Below are 19942 nucleotides of genomic sequence, written 5' to 3' on the forward strand. Positions count from 1 at the left end.
TCCGGGCTCTCCCCGACACGGCCCTATTTTTGAGACAACTGCAACAAGTGCATTAAGATGCTCCTCGTCCTCCTCGAGACGTATTTCTTTTAAACAGCAGCTTTCGTCGCCATAAATTACCATTTGCCTCCACCCCCACCCAGAGAGACTTTTTAATCACTTCAACTTTACTATTTAGGCATTTACATCGTTTCGGGAACTCGAATTTTAACTACTTTTTGCCAGGACTAAGAACTTTATCCGCGAGCCCTTCTCAGCTAGCTTAAGTTGCTACTACTAGCACCGGTTTGTTTGCAAGGAGCCGCAAAATGAAGTTGAAAATCGTTTTTGGTTTTTTCTAATGCCTTGTTTTATATTTAATTGATTCGCAGTCGACATGGACGAGGGGGGCGAGGCTTCAGAGATAACCCTGCTACTTTCCTATGGCTAAAAAAGAGTCAGGAGGGGGGAAATCAGCAACTATGAGCAGGGTAAGTCGTCCATTTTGTTCTCATAGAACTTCTGTATAGTTTATAGTAGTTTTCCTCGCGTTATCATCATGCTTATTGTGAACTGGAGAGTGGGGGTTATGGTGCACTACAACCCTGGTTGTTATAGTGATGTGGAAGAAGCCAGGCTGGCTGAAGGAGGAGAGGAGGTGGGGGTGGTGTGAGGGGGGGGCTTACAAAGAGCTTTATGGGCCAAAAGAAAGTGAATCAATGGCAGAAATAAATGGGGACTTTGGCTCCAGTTCTTTACTGGTCTTAGTGTACTGTTAATCGCTTTCCCTGTTTTCAGACCCCCCGCACCCCACAAAAATACAAAAATAAATACAATGTAGAGGAGACATAATAATACGATTTTTTTCTTGCATATAAAATTTGGAGGCGGCCAGAATCCACATCTAGCTCTAAAAACTATGACCTCATGAAAGCTCTTATTTGACCAGCGTTGCAATAAGTTGGTTTACTTTTAACTGCAATTGTATTGAAAACAGTTGGATGTCACATTCCATTGACATAAAACCATTGACAGATTTGTGAAGGTAAATATTGTTTTTTTGTAACCAGTTACGCCACATTTGGCAGTTAAAGACAAATGAATGTTACACCCAATGTTTTGGACGTTTTCAGAAATGTTTCATAAAATAAGTATTGTTCATGGCAAGATGGCAATGAGTACTTTTAGGGAAATTCAAATTGAAAGAATAATAAAATACATGGAAATACTTCAAAAGAAATGGTGTTGCTTTGAGCAAGGCATAACACCTGTGTGAATGGTTTTAACTCTACCTCAGTTTGAGCTAGGAAAAACTCTGCAATAATAGTAATAATTGCTTCGCTTTATAGTGCCTTTAACGGAACCCAAGGATGCTTAACAATAAACACTTACAGGAGTAATTAGTGTTTGGAGCACCATGTTAGCGGAGTAGTAGCTAGAAGCTGATAGCCAGCCAGCTTGACAGCAGAGTGATGGAAGGTTCCAGTAGCGGTTCAACAGGCAGTGGAGACTCCTTGTGGGGTTTACGCTGGAGAAAGCAGGGTGGTAGACTTGAGATGATGCAGAGAAAGGTGGGGATTGCTATGGCAGTGGTGAAAGTTAACATCAGCTGGAAACGGCCAGCTGCTTCACGCAAGGTACAGTAAGATTGTCTTTTGAGATATATGTACAGTGTTTAAAATGAGAGTATTTGTGTATTACTGAGTCAAAAATGTAATGAAATGGTTAATAGGAAAGTAGAATTTTAATTTTCTTTTTTTTTTTTAATCAAGTTGCGAAAGGGTGACAGCGTCCTCGAAGTTTTACACCACAACAATGTAGATTTCCTGTAGTCTACATTCTCTTTTATACTTGCTTGCCGCTCAGGAATGCAAATTCTTTCCATGGCATCGCATAGCATTTCAATTCCTTAGTCTGGTTCAAATTCCCAGAGTATAGGTGTCTTTCATTTTTCAAGCTGCCACCAGTACCAGTGTTGTCTCTTGACAGGGCTCGTCCGTGTATTGTATTAAATTCCCAGGTTGTCTGTCACTATGACAGCGGATCAGGTGAAAGTTGTGCGCAGCCCTTGTGCGAGTCCAGACATCCCTCCCCCGGACAGGCAGCGCTTCCCACGCTCTCTGCATGGTAGGGGGCGGAGCCTCTGCCATTCTCCTTCCTTATGGCACATCCTGAAATGGGGAACTTGAGGTCAACGTGGTCCAATGTGTCGCACCGTCATAAAACCTTAAATAATTATACTGGCAATGTTCTAAGTAATAGTTGAACCAACCTAGCTGTCGTACACATGCAAAAATATGTAAAGTACCTTATGATAATAAAAATAAAACTACTCACCCTTTGATGCGTGCTGTTAGCGACGAGGGCTGAAACGATTAATCGAATGACTCGATTACAAGAAAAGTCAAAGCAAAATCTCTGCCTCCAACCTTTACAGGTATCTTTTTTCACTAACCTAATGTTACTGCAGAGATGCACGCCACTCCGTTTCTACGAGGAAAGAGTCCGTAAAGACAGAAAATGTCCAAAGTTTAGGATCAAGTTAAAGTGCAGTGTCGACACTGCAATGCAGAACTAACATACCACAACAGTTCATCTACGATTGCTCACACAATGTATCGATATTGGCCAATTTAATAAAACCTACCACCGCTAATTAGATCGTATTGTAATTAGACTTTACGTCGATCTGATCGGTGTTATCAGTATCTGCCGATAATTATCATTTTATGCTGATCGGCTTTCATGTCAAAAGTCGCCGGTCCGATCAATGACGTCATCGATCGGCTACGCACAAGACATTTAACTCCGCGTCTTCGTCGCGTATGAATCCAAAAGCTAGTTTATTTTTAGCCTTGTCACATGTCTTGTTGCGCAGTACTGTAACTATCTGACGGCCAATAGAGTTTTTTCAATCTTGTCGGTGATCGATTATTGTTTTTTTTAAACTTGCTGATCGGTGATCGGCCCCAAAAATCCTGATCGTGTAAAGCCTAATTGTAATGCACCTGCAAGTGGTCAAGGATAGAAGCTGATGGTGCGCTTTCAATCGCTTTATTGAACAAATTGTAACAAAACAAAGAACCACGTAATACATTGATACACGAGCTGTTATGGCCACAGCTGACGCCCAGGCACTCAACGCACTGACTACCTAACCTTAACTAACAACAGCCAACTACAATTTCATTCGCTGACGCACATCACTCACCAGGCCAAACCCCGCCTTTCAAAACCACACATATTCAAAGTCACAGATACTACAATGTAGAATTTGAGGGTGCCAACCCCAAGAAAAAAAGAATACCTGCACCTCACATGCATATTGTTTGATGATGCAAAATAAAGTTTTTATCAGATGAATTGGGATAATCGGTAAAATACTCGATTCTAAAAATAATCGACAGCTGCACCCCAAGTTTCTTCACAGAATAGACAGCTGACTTTGACTCATATTGTACTGAGCAGCCAGGACAGGTGTACGCCACTGCCAGGTCGCAATAAGTTCTTCTGTGCTGCCCTCACTAAAAAATTTGAGGTTACATTAGTTATGGGCACTATTGGAGGTAGCTGAAGCCTTTCTCTTCATATTTGTCAAATTAAGAGTGGAGCGCATAGGGTTTAGGGTTCCCCCCTCCACCCCACCCCACCTACCGAGAGGCAAGCAGCAACCTGGTGGGCTGTTTGTGAGCTTTGGAGTGTCACTCGAAGTCAGCGCCAAATATCCCGCTTGTCTGCCTGATTAGGCTATCATGTGTAGATGAACCCACACTCAAAAGCAAAGCTTTGTAATCACATTAGCAATGGCATGGAAGGGAAATATGGCACACACACAAGACTTGTGTGTTAGGAAGAGCTGACTCGTAGCATCTGCTAATTAGCATTTAGCATTTTTTAGTGTTTAATCGGGCGAGCTTTGCACACACAAACAAATTAGCTAAGCATCTTCAAATGCGCAGAATGAATGCGACGGTTTTGTAATTGTTTGTGCAAAGACCGGTAGCTTAATGCTAACACAAAATGGAAAATGGGCTAGCAAAACCAGCATCGATGTTACGGTAGTTATTACCCTGCAGCAACACACATAGACAGACAACATAACAATACTCACAGGCATATATTCTTTATCCTCTGTGGAAAAAAGATGAATATTACTTGTAGCTTACTGGGTCATTTTGTTGTCGTCTTGTATTGCGTATGTCTGTATTACACTGCCCCCCGACCCCCCACAGCAAGTATGTCGTCCTGTACGTTCATGATGCTGAGAGAGGCTCAGTAAAAACGATGGAAAATGACAAGTGCCCATTTTCCCATGGTCCTCCCTCGTCTGGAGTCCCTCGCCTCTAATGCTCGGCTCTTTTCGCCCTTAATGAATCTGATCCCTGGCCTGAGGCTAAGGACATACCTCTGCAGAGGTGACCTCTGTCTCACAGTTTACTCGTCGCTCACATTTTTTTGTTTTTAATACTCTTACATAACAGCTTGTTGGGTTATTTTTTATTTATTAATTTTTTTCCTCAAGCTTAACGAGAAGGGAGCCAGTGATTGACGTCTTCCTCTCTGTATACGGACGTTGGCCGAGATGCTCCAGAACTAATTGTGCATGCGGTTTTTCCCCAGTGCGTGCGTGTTTACGTTATCTGCACGCATGTTCATCCTTGTCTCTGGGAGTAGAATCTGAGGCTGGCTCCAGCTGGCTGCATGGAACTGATGGGAGGGTGCTGGAGGGTGGCAAAGGGAAGTAGATGCGCGACTCCTCCCTGAGCTCTTCATTAACTCAGGACCAGGACCTCAGCAAGGAATTCACAAGAGCAACAGTATGGCAGCAGGCAAAAACAAGGAGAATTTGCCAGAGAGCCGATGCATATTTAACTTTAAAAAATAAAAAAAATCAAGTGATTTCCCCCCCACCCCCACCGCATCCCCCTTATATTGCAATTTCATTCTTGTAATATAACACCCCCCTCAAATTTCTTACAAATTTAGGACTAAATTACAGCTTCCATTTCGTATTATCACTTTTTGAACTTATTTATTTTTGAGGACATCATTAGCCTAATAGCAAAGTTGTCTCAGTAATATTTTAATTTTTGGCGGGGAAAACAAGAACAAACACAACAAATTCAACAATCAATATATCCAGTTTCCCTGATTCAACTTTGACCTGAATGAAGTAGATTCTGTACAGACATAAGGAAAAACACTAAATTGGTATTTTCTATACCTACCATATTATGACAGTAAGTTTTTTTTTAAAAATGACTGAAGCAATTGTGCTATTATGCTACAGATAGTAAAATTGTATTCTCAAAATCACAACTTGTTTTCTTGTAAAGTTATATATTCTCATAAAATTGGAACTTTTTCATTGTCACAACTTTATGGTAATATTACAACTTAATTCTAATTAAATTATGCCATTTATCTTTGTTATTACTTAATTTCCTACAACTTTATTCTTATTATTGCCAATATTACAGCACTAGCCTTGTAAAATCCCACATTTCGACACTTAATATCCCAAATCTATAGTCTTTTAAAGTTAAAATTCTTAAAGTACAAATGCAGTCTTTTTTTTAATCATGGTTTCAGGACTATTCTCTTTTTATCACAACTTTTTTTCTTGTTATTACGTCTTAAAATTCAATTCTTTCTCATTGTGTGCTGACTACCTCATAAGATTATTCGCAAAAATCACTTTTTTCTCATGATGATTTTATTCTTGCAATATGTTACTTTTGTGCAATAAAAAATTTGAAATTTGAAACTGCATTTTCTTATATTTAATCATTCCCGTGAACCTGCAACTTTTTTTCTTTATTCTTGTAAAATATATTTTCTTTGTGTGATGACTTTATTCTCATTGTTAAAACTTCATTGTAAAAATCTAATGTTTTAAAAATCATATGATATGATTATTGTATTAGGCTCATTCTGTAAAATAAAATAAAAAGTACTTACAAAATTCTACTTTTTTTATAATATTAAATTGAATTCCCATAAGCAACTTCTATCTTGTACATTTGTCTGTATTCTCGTATAATTTTCTCTTAAAAAATACTTCAATATGCTTTCAATATAGTAAAACTATTCTTATAAAACCTTTTTTTTCCCCATCGTTATATTAGTACTTTATTCTAATAAAATTGAAAACAAACTTGCTAATACAATTTACTTTTTCCAAACTTTTTTCTTGTAAAGTACCAATTTAATCATAATAATTCCCCCCATCCTTTCCCCTTCCCTCAGTGTAGCCCTAATACACATTTTTATCATATTGGCATAAGATGCCCATAGTGGTAGAATGCCAGCTGCCCCGTGACACCTGAGTCACTGTTCTGGCACAGAGTGCGGGCCTGCGGGCATGGAGGTGTCGAAGGAGAGCGCAGTCAGTTGAGCGTCGGTCACGGGATTCAATCCAAGAAAACAAGCAAAATTGACTTGTTGACATTCCTCTCCTATCTCATATTTTTCTCCCGGCCTGGAAAACGGACAGTCACGGGATAACAGATCCCGCTGCTCTTCGTCACTCCTCGGCGGCAGTACAAGAAGACAATTGAGCGCACCATTTTGAAAGTGGCACATTGTTCCTGGTGGGTGGGTGCTGACGGTCTGTCAGCGGGTAGTACTCGGCGGCGACGGTTCTGCGCTAATGCCGGGAGTGACGGAAGATTCTGCACACGACGGCACACCGTCTGGATTTGAGAGACAGCTTTTGTGCTGCAGGCACGGTTTTCGTGGCTCAAATTGAGGTAGAGGTGATACCATTCTGATTATTTACAAGCGTGCGTGTGACGCAAAATGGTAATGGTTATTGAACATTGTTGTCACAAGAGCAAATTTCTGACTTCAGTACTATACCTGCATAACGTACCTCGATACTGAAACGATGCCAATAGCTTTATGCTCGTGCACTTTCTTCAGCAAAATTGTGTTCTGGTTGAACATTTTGGTGCTTAAATATACTGTACAATGTTGAACTCTCTTTGTGTTAGATGTCAGGTTCATCCAGTAAACTTCAACTTGAAGACTTTGGTGTTCTGTAGCTGCTTCAGCTGTTGTCCTTCCATGCTTGCCGTACTGTTGTTGTGAGGAGCCGAAGGCTGAATAACATGCGCTACTGTAGCCTTCTTTTTCTGTTGCTGATTTATGAAGTTACGTTGTATTGTGTTACGTTACAGTGATTCTAACGTCCCTTTTCGAATAATATTGGCTTAATTTAAAAAAAAACATTTTCTGAGAAATCGGACTTGCCTGGGTACAAAAGGGTAAAATTTTTACCTGTTTGAAAATCCCCAAAATAGTCTGACCCGTTTGAAGTAGGAAGGAAAATTTGTCATTCGACTAGTCTTCATCTTCTTCGACAGTTTTAGGAGCAACTTCCAACTGTTTCTGATGTAGTGCTACCCCATCATTGCGGAATAACTGCAGTTGTAGTTAAAAATGACACACAACTTGGTAAAACACGGGTCAAATAATAACAGCCTGAAATTAGGTAGAGGCAGATGCCTCCACGTTTTATATGCAGGAAAAACCTGTGGAAACAACATTTTCTCAGTGGAGTGCAGTGTCGTGGTGATGAAACAGTGAAAGGTTGGAAATTGTCGTTAACATGGAGGAAGCATGGCAATTTATCGCATTAATCACAATGGATTAGCATTTTTCATCGCTTAGTCATGCTCTGAGAGGCCCGCTTCAAAGGGCCAGCTGCGTTAAGCACCACTGTGAAACACACACACACACACACACACAGTCGAAGACCCCAACCTGGGCCTCAGCTCCCCTCTGTCTTTCAAATCACACGTCACACATTTTCTTGCACCATTGGGAGAGCTATTCTTTATTTACCTGTGACTCATCCAGTGTAATGCAAACAGCTATTATCTGTCAGTGCGCTTATTCCGTAAGAGCTTGCTCACGACTCACTACTGTGGTAGCTGCAACCCAAAAAAAAGTGCATTGCATTATTGCTGGGCTAATTCGTCTCCCTTTCAGTTTGTACTGTAAGAATATCATGTTTTCTAAGTCCTAAGGGGGACATATTATTGAAAATGTATTTGTAATAGCATGTTCACAACCAATTGGGTCTCTGGTGTGCCTGCCTCTAATGTGAAATTACATTATGAAGTAAATCTTTTGTGAGCTGCCGATTTCCCACCATGTGTCAGTTAGCGATCCATTCAAATCTTCCCTGATTGTGATGTAGCAATGCGGCTAATTTGCACATTACCTCCCCCACACCGAATTTCTCTGTCCATGACTTGGCCGCTAGGCTGGGCCAAGATTCTGTCATTTTCAAGTGACGGACCAACGACGCGGAGGCAAAACGTTAGCTTCTGATCAGTGGCACATCTGATCAGTGGCACAATCTCAATTCAGTTGTCGATGTGGTGGCAGGGGAGTATTTGTGTTTCGTGATATGGCCGCTGAATGGTATTTTGACAAAAAGTTATTAGACACATAAACTTTCAAGGTAAAAACTTTAAACTCAGCGTGAGGGCGGTTATGTAAATTAGAACCACTGTTACGCAACAGCCTTCAAAAAGATCCTAAAAAGTATTTATTTGCTTCCACAGTCAGAACTGGAGGACAGAGTCTCGTCTACAAGCGAAGACTCTCTCCCTCACCTCCACTCCTCCAACGAGGACCCTCCGATTCAGAGTCGCCCACTCAGCGACTTATACCTGTTCCACGGTCCAGTCGAAAAGCCTGTTGTCCCGTATCTGCAGCCCCTCACTGTGGGCCCCATCGCCACAGACGAGAGCCACCCGAACGGCGTGGAGTCCTCCTCGGGGAAGCCCGGCTCATCAAGAATCATGAGGCTTTTTTCCAGTTCCAGGAAGGGGCCCTTTACCACGCCGAGTCCCGTCACTGACAGTCCCGCTGGTCTCCCCAGACTCGGCATGGTGGACTCTTTTAAAAAGCTGCGCTCGTCCGTTCTCCAGGGGATTCAGAGTCGCGGAGCAAGTGGACTTGATGGGAAGTGTGAATCCTCGTCCAGTCGGGAAGCTGAGAACGAGAATACCGTCACGAAGGACGGGGCTTATTACCTGTCTAATGGAAATTTTACAGAGAGTCAGTACGACTCTGATATTGACGAAGACGAGGATATTGACGAAGGCTTTCAACGCAATACTCGTTTTTCCCGGAGTATGAGGAAAGCATATGGGGCCGGACGCATTACCTTGATGGACATGGACGAGGAGAGCCTTGCAGGAGGTAGCACCGACCACAAGAAAGCAAAGATCAACGGGCAAGCAGAAAACACCTCCAATGGGACCGTGTTGAGCAGACTCAGCAAGAGCGCGGATAACCTTCACGTTTTTAAAATGCCATTCAAACGCAAGGCCCCCACGCCATCCCCTCAGGCGGCCCCCCAGGGGACTACCACATCAAACGGGACCCCGAACATCCAGAGGACAACCAGCGCCTCTTCGATGGACCTTGACGTTTGCAGGAAGAGCCCGGTTGGGGTGAAGGGACAGATGCTGAAGCTGGTGGGGAGCATGACTGACCTCAGCGTCCTGCAGCGGCGAAGCCATTCGCCCTCCCCGGGCCCCCCCGCTGCCATGTCACCGCTGAGCCGTCTCCACGACGACTACTCCCGACGCATACCTTGCCGAACCAGCAGCGAGCGACAGCGCCGACCCTCACCTGTCAGACCCCGGATCTTGTCGGCGGGACAAGCCCCTCTGGTTCACGCGCCGTCCGAACGGGACATTGCCGCACTCCAGCGTCACGTCTCCATGGAAGACGGATCCTTGGAGATCACTACGTGCGGGTTTGTGTCGGAAGACCATTCACCTCCCGACACCCGAAAACACGAGCGAACAAACGAGGTAAGCTTCGAGACAATTCATTAGTTACACAGAGTTTCAGACAGCCATCCATCCATTTAGGGCAAGAGGCGAGGTACACCCTGGACTGGTTGCCAGTCAATCAAGTATAGAAAAAAACCCATTCCTGCTTACAGTCATGCTATGGACAATTTCGAGTCTTAATTGAACCTAAGGCTTGCTGCACACTGAGCGTCACGGCATAAACCGACTGAGCTTTTGCTCAGTGTGCGGTATTTGATATCTGGTTTGTTGCAATAACAAATTGGAGTCTGTCGCCGAAATGCAAGGGTGCAGTCAGTGAATGGGGCGATTGATTATTGCCCACAGCCTCTCAAAATATCAACGCTCTCTCCTTTTCCTCTCTTTGTGGCAATCGGCTTCTTCCTTAACAATCGCACCATGTTTTTGTGGTTCAATAAAAACTACACAGTACAGTATATTGTGTTTGGTGGCTTAAAAGCCAATACAGGGTCACAATTTTTCTGTTGTGGCACGCCGGTAAATGTGTGGTGCGCAATTCCTTCATGTGCGACAAAGTCGCGCACACATTTATTTTCACAATGGTCTACTTCAGTCTCATTCGGTCACGTCGTTCAGCGTGCAGCGGGCCCGACATGCATCTTTTGGAAAGTTGGAGGTAGCTCAAGTAGCTAGAGAAAACCCATGCAAGCATGGGGGAAACACGCACATTTTAACACGAAACCTTTCAACTGTGAGGCGGGGGGGGGGGATTTTTAACATAGAAATTAAGTAGGAATTGGTAGGACGGTATTAAATGAATCCAAAGAATGAGTTCCGCTTTTTGATTTGAACTACTGAAATACATGAATCTGTCTGTGGTAATCTAATTCATTAAATATTTGTTGAAACAACTGTACTTTTGGAACCTGGGCGTACATACTGTATACGTGCATGGTATCGTAAACGGTTGGAGGCTTAATATCAGCTTGATAAGGTAAAGCCAACAAAATCGCAGTGGCACATTAGCAGCAGGTTATTGGAAATCATTAAGTCACAATTAAATGTGGCATTAAATTTCAAGCAGACGCAAGGCTTAAGAATCAGCCAAGATTGAATTTATTTGAATGGGGATGTGAAAGTTTATGACACCATTTTTTTGGATCGTGCATTCCCCTAAATTGTTCCAATGTTACTGTCATATGTGCAGTATCTGGTGTGTTTGCCCTCCACGTGATATACAGTATTGACTTGTGCCGGGTCACATGCTGGACTAGGCTGTCCTGCACTTTAAGGAACAGGCCCGGTTAATGATTATGCTTTGTTTATGATTAGTGGCCCCTTGCGCAAAAGGGCAAAAACTGTGGGCGGGCAGATCCAAGCAAGCGTCTGGCTCCTACACCCCAGTTAGCCCGGTGGACCAAAGTCCAGCGTCAATGCGCTCGAGTCCTCACTGAGCCAGTGAAAAACCCTGAAGTGCATTTTGCGTCTAAAGAATACCTTTGTTTGGCCATTAGAAGATGTTTTGGTTATCTTAGAAATCAAACTGCTGGGCCCAGACACAGGGCTGCATGTGTTTCACAATGGTGCTAGCCCTCTGCGTGCCTTTCCGTTGTGTGTGTGGCGGTCCCGATCCAGAGCGGGAGAACCAAAAGGTGAGATTTATTGTTACCAGCTGCTCGGGTCAATATTTGCATGTGAAATGAAATTTGCCATGATAGCGTTTTATTGCAGAATATTTGTGCTGTTTGATAGGAATTGGAGCATTTTTCAGGGAAACCTGATGATATTGATTCAAGTAGGTTTGTGCTGATTCTCGATCCAGTCAAAACACTTCTTGGACCTATTTGAGCAGCAGTAGCTCTGTTTCTGATTAACAGATGTTCTTGATACATGCACAACATCAGCGGGCCCCGACCTTTTTTGTGTTATGTACCAGTTTCACATAAAGCAATATTTTGACGAACCGGCATGCAGCGGTCCACAGCTACAGTATATTACAGTTCATTGTTTTTAAATGGGGTTTTACAGTATACTTACTGTATTGCCCACATGTAGGAAAGGAGAGCCACAGTCAGTAGTGCATTTTTCAGCTGTTTATTGAACTGCCTGGGAAAATTCATGGAGAAGCTGTTGTGGACCACACTCTCACCCAGACACTCCCACCCAGACTCACCGACATCACACGCCAAATAACAGACAGACACGACAGTACGAACAGTATTTTCGATACATTTTATGCTTATAATTTTTTTTTGTGTTCAAATAGATTTACAATGTTTAAAAATGTACAATTATGGTCACTCTATATCGCAGATTTTTACCTATTGCGGGTGGGTGTGGAATGTTTCCCTGAATAAATGGTGGATTCTTTGTGAAGCAAGATTTTCTGCAATGACGATAAGATTTTGGAAATAGGAGCAAGGCATTCAGTGCTCATTTGCGAGCCTGTCGCCACATACCAGGCAGAGCGGGGTTGGGACCTCAAAATCACCTCTAGCTATAAACCTGTGTTTTAAGAAGGTCTGCTAATATTGTCTCAAATATGCAGCTTTCTTTTTCTCGGAAGTTGTAGGCTCTTATTCTATCTCATCATTTGGCCTTTCTGAAGAAGCTCAAAATAAAATTTCTTTCAGACTGATGATAAATTAAATATTTTCTTGTTCAGTCTTACTGTGTGGCTGTGTACTAAATGTCCCACGGATCGGTGGGGACCGCTGCACTACATCTCTGTACGTGGTGGGTTATTGACACGTCGCTGTTGCTAACCTTTGTTTTTATTGCAATTGCAAGGTAACGTCAGAGGAGCAATGGCAGGAAGTGATGCAACAAGATGGCGACTCCCCGGAAACCAGCGACAGCACCTCCCCACTCTCCCCGGTCTTCCTCCCGGAGTCGCCGAAGTCGCCCTCCACGGAGGCGACCGCAGTCAAGTCCCGGCGACGGAGCGGGCGCCCGAAACCGCGGCCCATCTCGGACTATGGGCAGCTCCTCTCCAGGAAGCACTGCATTCCTGAGGAGGTGGTCGAGCTGAACCCCGACGAAAGGACGCAGTCGCTTCACCAGGAATGCATCGGGAACGGTGTGTGCGAGAGCGGGGAGGAGTGCGGCATGAACGGGAGCGTTCCAGGCAGGCGGCAGCAGCGACCCGTGTCTGTGATGGGGGTGGAGGACTTGTTCTCCCCTGATGGCGACGAGGACCGTTTTCCTTCTGTGCGTTTTTAAAATGTTATTTCAATATGTCAGCGAGGCTGTGTTCAGTCATTAATGGTGTGCCTGAGTAGTGTTTGCTTGCTATTTTACATTGAACTTATGAGTGAACTATATGAAAATCTCTATCTAGTGAGGAAGGTCCGGACACAGACAGAGAGAGATGGATGTTGAGACTTGCTAAATCCCAGAATGTTTTCTCATCCCGTCTTCCCCTGTAGCCTCTGTCACGGCCGCCCATCCCCTCCCACCAGGTGCCCCCCTACAAGGCAGTCTCGGCCAGGTTACGCCCCCCCACCCTCTCCCAGAGCACCCCCATCGGACTGGACCGCGTGGGGAGGAAAAAGCTGCACCGAGTGCTCAGCGGTAGGTAAAGTCGAGTCGGGGGCAAATGTGGATATGCCTCAGTTTCATCTTTTTTCCTCCGTAGACGGCGTGTCCGAATGCTCGGCTGTGCCGGACGACAGTGTGAGCGAGGAAGACGAGGAAGACGGGAGCTTCGACGAGCTCGCCGACGTCACGCCGTACCTGGAGCCGGGCGTGGAGCTCTCTGTGCTTGTTGAGGTGAGCCTCGCTGCCACTCCCGTTGACTTTATGACATAACGTTTATCTTGTGTGGGTTTGTGAGTGCGTCCCGCCCCGTGAGGAGACGTGAGGATAAACTGTGTGTTTTAAAGATGTTTGGCAAGCTTAGCCATAATCTTCTGTGTTCTACATGAGCTCATCTGCCCTGTAATGTGTGTTCGCTCAGTGGATAAGCTCGGGCCACGCCGTGTACGCCGAGGCCCTGTGGGACCATGTGACCATGGAGGAGCAGGAGCTGGCCTTCAAGGCAGGAGATGTAATCCGCATCCTGGATGCCTCGCACAAGGACTGGTGGTGGGGCAGGGGGCCATACAAGGAGGCCTGGTTCCCCTCCAGCTTTGTTCGGGTGAGTGGACTTCCTGACCCGTTTGTTTGCACTCCACTTGTAAGCTGGCTTTTCTCCAAATGAAAGCCAGTCTTAACTGTGTGTGTGTGTGTGTGTGTGTGTGTGTGTGTGTGTGTGTGTGTGTGTAACTAAGTATACCACTCGCTCGGGGTTCAACTGGTTTCTGTGACAACCGGTGTTGAGTGACAGTTGAGTCTTAATTAGCCAGTTATTTGATTGGCAGATGGACGTCTGCTTTGTAATTGCATGTTGGCAATTCAAAGTTGCCGAGCAGGCATACTTTTCCCTTGTGGTTGCCATGGCAATACAGAGTGGATCTGGTGTTATTTATTTATTTGTTTGTTTATTTATTTATTTCTATATATATATATATATATATATATATATTTATTATTTTTTTTTTTAATTTTAGGTTTAAGTGGGTTTTTTTTGTTTGTTCTCTTCCCCCTTTCATAACTGCTCACGGAAACTGTTGATGCAGCATTTTGATTGTATTTTTTTGGCAAAGTGCAATGTTCCCATCGATTTGTTTCAGGTGCGCGTGAACCAGGAGGACTCCAGCGCGGGGAGTGTGGAGAGCGTTGCAGACCAGGAGGACCCGGTTCCCCGGGAGCCACACAACAGCCAGCACAGACAGCAGATGAGGACCAATGTGGTGCAGGAGATCATGAACACAGAACGCGTCTACATCAAGCACCTGAAAGACATCTGCGAGGTGGGCAGTGTCGTTATTCTTTTGTTTGCTTCCACCTTAATACCAAACCAGTTTTCCTTCACCTGAGCTACAGTGAAGATCTCACGTGACACTGCATTTACAGCCTCTGTCATTGAGGCCCCCATATGTTTTTTGTTTGACATCAATACTCCAGTCTAAACACATTAAAAAAGTGTTGTTTTCCACCAATGACGCGATAACCTCAATTACCACCATTGTAAAATGTATTTTAATTTTTGGGCTCATCTTTAAACTTCCGCACCAATCTCATTTTAATGCATCAAACAGAGGGAAATAGGGCTGTGGTTTATGCAGATTGCAAATCGCTGGCACGAACCCGTCATCTTGAATGAATTTTGTTTCCTTAACATACACAAGGGTGTCAGAAGAAAATTGGGCATTTGAGCATGTGTCATGTCGTCTGAACTTGTGTGCAGAGTAAGAACATTTCTAGGCATTCATTGGTAAATGAGACTCATTATCTGGAAAGAAAAACAAATTTATTCCTGTTATTTCTGTGGATGTTCATCCTAGGTTAATGCTAGGAAAAAAATGTTTCAAAGCTTGCTTGGTATTAGGAGAAATAAAGCAAATCCATCCATCCATTTTCTGAGGCACTTATCCTCACAAGGCTCGCGGGAGTGCTGGAGCCTATCCCAGATATCATCGGGCAGGAGACGGGGTACACCCTGAACTGGTTGCCAGCCAATCGCAGGGCACATAGAAACAAACAACCATTCACACTCACATTCACACCTACGGGCAATTTAGAGTCCACAATTGACCTACCATGCATGTTTTTGGGACGTGGGAGGAAACTGGAGTGCCCAGAGAAAACCCACGCAGGCACGGGGAGAACATGCAAACTCCACACTGGTGGGGGCCGGGATTGAACCCCGGTCCTCCGAATTGTGAGGCGGGCGCTCTAACCAGTCGACCACCGTGCCGCCTGTTTTAAAATCTGAATAAGATTTTTGTGGAAAGAAAAATTTAATTTTAAGGCCATATCATCCGGCTCTGTTTTTAAGCCTTATCTCCAGATATGAGCGTAAAAGAACAGCCAGCATCTTTCCACTTCATTGTTCAACTTAAGCTCTCAGCGCCCTCTGAATGCCAGTGTGTGAGCTGCTTCCAGGGTTGGAAAATATCGTGAGTATATTGTTTATGGTTCTTCTATACAGGGTTACATCCGTCAGTGCCGCAAGCACCCAGACATGTTCACCGAGCTACAGCTGAAGACCATCTTCAGCAACATTGAGGACATCTACCGATTCCAGAGGCAGTTCCTACGCGACCTGGAGAGGAAGTACAACAAGGAGCAGCCGCACCTCAGTGAAATTGGCTCTTGCTTTCTCTTGCAGGTCACCTGAAAGCATTTAACATACACTCACCAAAAGTTAGGGATATTGGGCTTTATGGTGAAATGCCAGGATGAACCTAAAATGCACACAACTTTTAAAGATGAACTTAATCTGACAGTCTCAAAAATTTAATACACATGTCCAATTGTTCAATATTTCAGTCCTTTTTGCACAATTAGTTGTTTTCCAACAAGGAGCTGAATGGCAAAATTTGCAACAGGTGTTTGATCCATGACTGGACCCATGAAGTTCCTGGTTAATTTCAAATTGGGATTTACATTTTAGGTTCACCCTGAAATTTGACCCGAAAGCCCAAGATCCCTTACTTTCTATAAAGAGTCAAAAATGTACAAAAACTAAACGCTCTAAATAGTCCTCTCTCGTTCTTTGGTCCCCAAAGGGCGAGGGCTTTTCTATCTACTCTGAGTACTGTAACACCCACCCAGCAGCCTCCACCGAACTTCAACGCCTCATGAAGTCCGGCCGGTACAAGCACTTCTTTGAGGCCTGCCGCCTCCTACAGCAGATGATCGACATTTCCATCGCCGGCTTCCTGCTCAATCCTGTCCAGAAGATCTGCAAATACCCCCTGCAGCTGGGGGAGCTGCTCAAGTACACACCCAAAGACCACAGGTACTCTTCAACTCGTTACAGCGGAGGAGCTGAATTTTTTTTCCACGTGTATCTTATCAGCTCACGCTAATGTGTATATTACACGATATGGGTAGTAAAGTAATTTCAAGTCAAGAGGCCGCAAGGACATTAGGGTATCACATTACCTACCACACACCGCTCTAAATAATGTCAAACTATCTACATAAATACCTAAATATGTTGTTTAACATCAGCTAAGTGTAAACCCCCCCCCCCCTCCCCCGAAATGAACACAGGTTACTTGATTAGCGGTGACTCAAATACAGTGCAATTTTCACAATCATACATTTTGAATGAACTGTTCAGCCAATGTTTTAAGTACTCTTAATTGTCATGTGTGTGTAAAAGTAAGTTAACCACTGTAAGATGAAACTAATTTGAACAAAAATAAGATAAAACTACTCACCCTTTGATGACGAGGGCTGTAGCGTGTAAGGAAATGGAAACTTGCAGGGTTTTTTTTTGTTCTTGGCTGTCATACAAGTCCCAAAATATGTTAACAGTCATCTAATAAAAGTACTTACTTATTGATAACTCATAATGTAGCGGTTGAGTAGACTATTCGTTGCGTCGACTTTACCGTGAAATGATAATTACAGCTTGAAGTCGATTTAATCATGGACGCCTTGCTGAAATCAGCAGATGGTCAGTCGGCGCAGCAAATTAGCACCGACGCCTCAAACGTGTGGAAGTATTTTACTAAAAATCAGACTGTAGCGCACAGTCACTTGCAAAATATGCAAGTCTATCCTCAAATATAAGAAAAACACAAGTGCTATGAAGGCCCATCTGAAAATGCGTCCCCTAACGCTAGCTGACAAATGGCTTAAATCCTCACATCAGCTGTCAGCGAATTCATTAAATGTCCTCCTATATTAGTAAAAAGACAGTCAATGTATTATAGCATCTGCTCAGACAGCAAAATGAAGCAGTGGTCGATCAATAACTTCTTTATTGTGAAAATAAACAGTTAATGTCACCAACAACTTGTTTCTCTCCAACCTTCATCCTGCAGACAAATGACAAGTTGCCCCTCCCCCCAACTCCCCAATTACAAATAACGCACAGACAGTCAGATCTTATAAAACTCTTACAACAATCCATGTAATAAGATTTGTTACAATATATAACTGCAAAGCATTCCCTCTTCCTGTAATTTCTTTACTGTAGCTAGTAGAAACCCTTCAGTTACGTTACGTGACATGTTAGCTTTACAAGTTCTGACTGTCTGCGAGGCCCTGAAGGTATCTGAATGTGATTGGATGAACAAGTCTGAGGTGTGCGGCCTGTGTAATCAACGACAGTGGGAAAAGTGAGCAAGCTTGTGTTTGGAGGGAAAAGTGCGCTTAGCGAGTTGACAACTGAAAATGTATATAATTGACATCACCGATTCATCGATGTAGACTCGACTGTCATGACTTTAGTGTTGACTACAAAAAAAATCGGAAGTTGTTCAACCCCAAACCTAATGTAGCGTGAAGTCTGGAGTCTTGTTTTGCATTTTTTTAACATGTGACTGTCATACAAATGCAAACCCAAGTTAGCCACCATCTAATAATACTATAATAAAGTAAAACTACTCACCCAGATTAATATGTGCTGCTGTTCGCTATGTTCCGTAGTGACCACGATGGGGTCAGCGACGCGTACGAGGCCATGAAGAACGTGGCGAGTCTGATCAATGAGAGGAAGAGGCGGCTGGAGAGCGTCGACGCCATCGCCCACTGGCAGGTGGCCATTCTCCGCTGGGAGGTGACGACTGTGTTATAAACTAACCTGAGCTCCTGCTGATAGCGTGTCGCTTTGAATTAAGGTTGTGTCATTCGTGACGCAGGGGCCCGACGTGCTGGTGCGCAGCTCCGAGCTGATCCACTCCGGAGAGCTGACTCGAATCCTCCGCCAGGGCAAAATGCAGCAGCGCAGCTTCTTCCTCTTCGACCACCAGCTGGTCTTCTGCAAGAAGGATGTCCTGCGCCGGGACCTTCTCCAATACCGAGGGCGGATGGATATGGACCTCACCGAAGTGCTTGACATGCCCGACGGGCGGGACCCGGACCTCGGCCTGACCCTGAGGAACGCCGTGCGCCTGCGCCACGCCGACACTCTGGAGTTTGTGTGCATGCTGTGCTGTAGGAAGCTCCAGGACAAGGAGAGGTGGCTGCAGGCGTTCAAAAAAGAGAGACGGCGAGTCAAGGAGGACCAGGAGCTGGGTGAGCGTCCCGAAACTCCTTCAAGCGACAAAACACCTGCTGAATGCAGGTTAGGACTAAAAGTCAATTCAAGGCCTAGATTATCCTAAAAATTTCAACTCAACTCAAGGTTAAGTAGCCCTTTTCACACTGCCTGTAAAAATAAATAAATAAATTTTTTTTTTTTTTTTTTTTTTTTTTTTTTTTTTTATAAACAGCATTGCATGTCTGCCATCCTTAAAAATGGTCTAAAAAGGTACTTTTCCAAAATAGACTTGCCTTATTTTTAAAAACCACAGGTTAACAGTAGCCCTTTTCACACTTCTTCTAAAAACTGTAAATCGTTAATATTACATGGAACAAATTTTGGAATTTACGTTGTAAATTTAGGTCAGGGCTTCTTATAGTGTTTGACCTGAATGTATGGTTTGTCTCCAGGAATAGAAATCAGTGAGGACCAAAGGAAACAGGCTATTGCTAATGCCAGAAGATCCAAACAGGGCAAGATCAAAAGTAAGGAAACATTAATATTGAATTATTGAATTTTGTTGAACTATTTTTTAAAGATTTTTATCCCCCCCCCATTCCAGCTGTGGGCTACTCCGGGTCTGTCCTGCCGCACCACCAAAACCTCCACCCGCTTCACCAGCGGCACGTGACCATCCCTACCAGCGTACCCCAGCAGCAGGTGTTCGCTCTGGCCGAGCCGCCCAAGCGAAAGCCTTACCAGCTGCTCTACAGCATCACCCGCAGCGCCTTTTTCAGGAAGTGAACCAGGCGCCCGTGCCTTTCTGTGAATGTTCTCGTTATATATGTGTGTTTTTACATGTTGTTGACAGTGCCTTGAATGAATGAGGGGCAACTAGTGTTAAAATATCAACTGTTTTGTTCTGGTACCGCTCACCCGTGTTTCTGTCTCTTTTCTGTCCACTGTGACAATGACGTCTATTCTGCTCTTATGTTGACTTGTATTTTATTTCACAAAGGCTGGACCCTTTTTGTTGTTTGTTTTGTTTTTATTTGGACTTGTGCTGCTGAACACCTTGTCTATTAATAACAATGTAAATAAAACTCTTGTACAAGAAAAAACATCAGTTCGGTCTCTC

General features: G+C 43.9%; 1 protein-coding gene across 5 annotated transcripts; it reads left to right on the forward strand.

Annotated features, from left to right (window-relative positions):
- Window positions 1-43: 43 nt before the first annotated feature.
- spata13 (spermatogenesis associated 13) lies at window positions 44-19910 on the forward strand. Of its 5 annotated transcripts, XM_061666780.1 has the most exons (14): window positions 44-285; window positions 372-470; window positions 8556-9818; window positions 12570-12989; window positions 13208-13352; window positions 13417-13550; window positions 13738-13917; window positions 14453-14632; window positions 15814-15993; window positions 16394-16626; window positions 18270-18399; window positions 18482-18857; window positions 19275-19349; window positions 19427-19910. In XM_061666780.1, exons 2-14 carry the CDS (start codon window positions 423-425, stop codon window positions 19606-19608), a joined length of 3546 nt encoding a protein of 1181 aa, XP_061522764.1. In that variant the 5' UTR covers window positions 44-285; window positions 372-422; the 3' UTR covers window positions 19609-19910. The 5 variants fall into 5 exon arrangements, with proteins under 5 accessions (XP_061522764.1, XP_061522763.1, XP_061522765.1 ...); XM_061666779.1 differs by having other exon boundaries at window positions 44-470; XM_061666781.1 differs by having other exon boundaries at window positions 44-470; window positions 18270-18378; window positions 18461-18857.
- Window positions 19911-19942: the final 32 nt, after the last annotated feature.

This window comes from Phycodurus eques, chromosome 21, assembly GCF_024500275.1.
Source record: "Phycodurus eques isolate BA_2022a chromosome 21, UOR_Pequ_1.1, whole genome shotgun sequence".
Classification (NCBI taxonomy): Eukaryota; Metazoa; Chordata; class Actinopteri; order Syngnathiformes; family Syngnathidae; genus Phycodurus; species Phycodurus eques.